The sequence below is a fragment of the Octopus sinensis genome, linkage group LG6 (genome assembly GCF_006345805.1).
Source record: "Octopus sinensis linkage group LG6, ASM634580v1, whole genome shotgun sequence".
Classification (NCBI taxonomy): domain Eukaryota; kingdom Metazoa; phylum Mollusca; class Cephalopoda; order Octopoda; family Octopodidae; genus Octopus; species Octopus sinensis.
The window spans coordinates 77,438,488-77,443,456 of NC_043002.1; the positions used below are offsets into that span (position 1 = coordinate 77,438,488).

Consider the following 4,969-nt stretch of genomic DNA (forward strand, 5'->3'; position numbering starts at 1 on the left):
TTATTATGATGACTCAGCTATCTGATAATGTACTGTGACTAGCATTGGTTAAGACATACATGTATCACGAATGAAAGACAACCAAAATGCATTGTGAACTGCTTTGTGAATTTATCATTGCTAAATGTGTCTCGGAGATTTTTAATCCTCTTAAATGGGTTACTTTCAATCAAAAGTAAATACCAATAAAGATGAGATGGCAAATGAACACATTAAGGCTCTTGTTACCACTGTCACCTTTATGGACACTCTTTACTCTTTTACTTGTTTCAGTCATTTGACTGTTGCCATGCCGGAACACCGCCTTTAGCCGAGCAAATCGACTCCAGGACTTATTCTTTGTAAGCCTAGAACTTATTCTATCGGTCTCTTTGTCAAGCGATGTTGGAGGGACAAACACACACACACATATACGACAGGCTTCTTTCAGTTTCCGTCTACCAAATCCACTCACAAGGCTTTGGTTGGCCCGAGGCTATAGTGGAAGACACTTGCCCAAGGTGCCACGCATGTGGTTGATAAGCAAGCTACTTACCACACAGCCACTCCTGTGCCTTTTTTTTTTCTTCACTTGTTACAGTCATTACACAGTGGCCAAGATGGAGCACTGCCTTGAAGAATTTTAGTCAAATGAATCAACCCCAGTACTGATTTATTTTAAGCCTAGTATTTATTTTATCATGCTATATTGCTGAACCGCTAAGTTACAGGGATGTAAACACATCAACATTGGTTGTCAAGTGGTGACAGAGGACAAACAGACACACACATATATATATATATATATACACACACACAACGGGCTTCTTTCAGTTTCTATCTATCAAAGCCATTCACAAGGCTTTAGTCATCCAGATGTTATAGTAGAAGGCACTTATCCAAGGTGCCATGCAGTGGGACTGAACCCAGCACCATGTGGCTGGGAAGCAAACTTCCAATCACACAGCCATGCCTATCTATCATAATTTCATTCAGGTCTAGAATGCATTACATAATTGTTAGTTGACCTCAGTACTTGACTGGCATTTTATTTTATCAATCCTAGATGAACGAGAGGTAAAGTTAAGGGGGTTGATCTCAGAACTTAAGAGGTTGTAACTAAATGCTGCAAGGCATGTTGTTTGACCCTTTTAACCCTTTCATCACCATATCTCTGTTGAATAACACAGCTTTTGTTTGAATTAATTTTGAAAATAATGAAAAATTTAGAGAAACAAACTTTGTCATTATTAAACTGGTGTTTAACCCTTTCGTTACCAACCCGGCTGAAACCGGCTCTGGTTCTGAGTACAAATGTCTTGTCTCCATAAGTTTTGAATTAAAATCTTCCACCAAACCATAGTCACATTTTATGTTCCTAAAACTAGCTTAATGATAACCAAGTTATTTTACTAAATTCTTTGTAATATTTTAAGTAATTGAAAGAAACACAGAGCATTTCAAAAGAAATACAGTAACGAAAGGTTTAAAGGTGGCGAGATGGCAGAATCGTTAGCACGCCAAGCAAAATGCTTAGCAGTATTTCGTTTGCCGCTACATTCTGAGTTCAAACTCCGCCAAGGTCAACTTTGCCTTTCATCTTTTTGGGGTCAATGAGATAAGTACCAGTTGCACACTGGGAAGGGTGGGGGGTTGATGTAATCAACTACCCTGCTTAACCCCCAAAATTTTCAAGGCCTTGTGCTTAGAGTAGAAATAATTATTAAACTGGTGTTTGGAACTAACATGAAATTTTGATGCAGGTCTTTAATTTAGATCACTAAACAAGACGTATGTATCATAGAACTAGGCACAGTCTCTGGCACTTTAGTATCAAAAGTGTTAATGATTCTGCAAATCTTCAGCACTTTATATTAGAGCAGTAGATTTTAGAATCATTAACGCTTTTGATACTAATGCGCCAGAGATTGTGCCTAGTTCTATGATACTCTTTACTCTTTTACTTGTTTCAGTCATTTGACTGTGGCCATGTATCAAAATAACCCCAGGACTTATTCTTTGTAGGCCTAATACTTATTCTATCGGTCTCTTTTGCCAAACCGCTAAGTTACAGGGACATAAACACACCAGCATTGATCGTCAAGCAATGTTGAGGGGACAAACACAGACACACAAACACATACATACATATATATATATATTTATACATATATACAACGGGCTTCTTTCAGTTTCCATCTACCAAAACCACTCACTAGGCTTTGGTCGGCCTGAGGCTATAGTAGAAGACACTTGCCCAAGGTGCCATGCAGTGGGACTGAACCCGGAACCATGTGGTTCATAAGCAAGCTACTTACCACACAGCCACTCCTATGCCAATACGTCTTATTTAGTGATCTAAATTAAAGTGCTTTGATTCTGCTCTGGTGTGTGTGTGTGTGAGAGAGAGAGATTAAGCTATTACAAGGCATCTTTTACGTGTTTAAATCATTGGACTAGTGTTCAATCATAACTGTAACCTCTTATCAACTAGAACAAAGCCACTTCCCTCTTGGTTGAGGAGCTTTGTCTTGTAAGTTATATGGTGACCTCACTGCTGCTGGTGCCATATAAAAAAAAGCCCCCAGTACCCTCAAACAAAGACAAGCTAAATACACGTTTCAAACAAACTGTTTCTCACAATAAAGGAGGCCGTGGGAGGGAGGGGGGGAAGAAATACCTGAGTCAAGGGAAACAATTTTTTGGACTGTTTACAACCGTTACCATAGCTACAAGCCTGCGTGTTAGCTGAGCTATGTGTAGTTCAATACCGAAACAAGAATCGAGTATAAGTGAGTAAGTTGTAGCATCCTGATGTCGTGGCTGTCATTCATTGCCATCACAGTGGATATTTGCCACTATAAGCTGACTGAAACACTCAGATTTCAGACCTCCTCCTCCTCCTCATTAACATGGTCAATATCAAAATCACAACAACGCACTATTTTTTGAATTGAACCTGGACCTTACGGCAGTGTTGGCCGCAGGAAGGATTCAGTCATGTCCCCATAGACGTTGCGGTAAGATGTCTTCAGGAACTGGACGTAATTCTGCAAACTTCGATTTGTGCTTTGTGACTGTTCCAGCCGGTCCTTCAGGTCGTGCAGCCGAGAATTACATCTGCGATTGTTCTCATCCTTCTCCCTCTTCACTCTGTTTACCTCAGTTTTCACCTGATTCACTTGACATTCAAGATCTAAGATTTTCTGTTGAGATAATCTTTCCTTTGAGATGACCCGGTCATGGAAGCTGCTCGATTGCTGTTTCAGGTCCTGCAGTGCATTTTCTAATTGATGAGTCAGACTCATCGTTTCCTGAGTTTTCTCTCCCAGTCGTACATTGTTCAGGCGGATGGTTTCCTCTCTCTTGGATATGGTAGTCATCAGTTCACGATTCTGTTCTGTAACTTCTAGAAACTTCCGTTCAAGTGTGTCGACTTTATTCCTTAAACTTCGGTTTTCCTCCACATATTCATGGTTCATTTGTTTGGCTTCTTCCAGCATCTCATTAACATGTTCCAGCTTTGAAGTAAGTTCTGCAATTAGTTTGATGTTTTCTGTGTTCTTCCTCTCAGACAAATGTAACTGCTGCTCAAAGTCTTGTACTTTTAGTTCTGTGGTCTTCAACATCTCTGGCAGAGGTTCTAATTCTAACAGACGTTGGTGTAACCGTTTCTTCACCTTATCCAATTCGTCTTCTCCTTCTCTCTGGATGCGACTGTTTTGTTTCTGTTGTTCTTCCAACAGACTCAGTGTATTATTAGCTTCACTTCTGGATATGTCCATCCTGCCTTTGTATTCTTCAATGATTTCTTCAGCCTGTGTCAGTTTGGTCTGCAAATGGTTGACATTGGTTTCATCTTCGGTCAACTTTGATGTCAATTCCTCTTGGATAGACATTAATTTCTCATTCTCCTGACATTTGTTCTGACACTCCAACGTCTTCTCCTCCAGCATGGCAGACATTCTAGATGTTTCTGTAGAATTGTCCTCATAGAGGTGGATCTTATTTTGCAGATCTTCCATTTCTTGCTTTAGCTTAGAACATTCTGCAAAAGCCGAGCTCTTCTCTTGACCGATTTGTTCCAATCTTGTCCTGTAGACATCAAGCTGTGTGCTGGCATCAGTGAGTTCTTTCTCTTTGTTTACCAATTCAGAGTTTAGGTGTTCCACAGTGTCTTCTGTGTAGCTGGCCTTCTGCTTCAGCAGCCGTGTTGCTTTCTTCAAGTAACCTTTGTCCTTGTCTGACTGGTCTCTAACTGTGGACATTTGACGTTGCAGCCGTTTGTTGTCCATCACAGCCTCGGCCAATTGCTTCTCCAGGGTCTGTATCTGTACAGACATTCTGTTGCAGTCTGCTTCTTTAGTTCGAAGTTGTCTTTGAAGATGGCCCCGTGTTTGTTCTACTGATTTCTGAAGACGTTTTAGTGAATTTACTTCTTCCTTTTGTTCTGACACAGTGGTTTCTAAATCAGATATAGTTCTGTCCTGAGTGAACTGGGTAAGAATCATCTTCTCTTTTTCCTTTTCAACACCATGTAGTTTCTGGAACAGCAACCTGTTCTGTTCAGCAACACGTTGTAACCCGATTTCTTCAGAATGTCGATCCTGAAGCATCTTCTGAAGGGTTTGGTTAGTAGATTCAAAAGTCGAAAGGAAGAGCAGCTAGTCATAGAAACCATGTCAAAGAAGACAATAGAACTTGATAATCTTCTGAATTGCCAGCTCCTTCAAACCATCCAACCCATGTCACCATGGAAGGTGGACATATGATTGTGTGTGTGTGGGGGTGCATACAGGCATGGCTGTGTGGTAAGAAGCTTGCTTCCCAACCACATGGGTTCAGTCCCACTGCATGGCACCTTGGGCAAGTGTCTTCTATTATAGCCTCAGGCTATAGTAGAAGTCCATTGTGTGTATATATGTGCCAGTGGCATGTGAAAAAACATTTGAGTGAGGTCATTGCCAGTGCTGCTGGACTGGCTCCTGTG

The 4,969-nt window shown here is 40.8% G+C and overlaps 1 protein-coding gene across 1 annotated transcript; it reads right to left on the reverse strand.

The window, feature by feature from the left end:
- Nucleotides 1-2,572: 2,572 nt before the first annotated feature.
- LOC115213262 (outer dense fiber protein 2-like) lies at nucleotides 2,573-4,595 on the reverse strand. The gene is made up of 2 exons (XM_036503516.1): nucleotides 3,318-4,595; nucleotides 2,573-3,203 (listed from the first exon to the last, which is right to left on the reverse strand). The coding sequence occupies exons 1-2, from the start codon at nucleotides 4,593-4,595 to the stop codon at nucleotides 2,946-2,948; spliced, it is 1,536 nt and encodes a 511-aa protein (XP_036359409.1). The 3' UTR covers nucleotides 2,573-2,945.
- Between the last annotated feature and the right edge of the window lie 374 nt (nucleotides 4,596-4,969).

Excerpts from the sequence above, each read along its gene's own strand:
- LOC115213262 (XM_036503516.1), bottom strand. The coding sequence starts at position 4,595 with ATGCTTCAGGATCGACATTCTGAAGAAATCGGGTTACAACGTGTTGCT. Across the intron at positions 3,204-3,317 it reads AAACCATCCGCCTGAACAAT|GAAAGATTATCTCAACAGAA; the intron begins GTACGACTGGGA and ends GTCATCTCAAAG.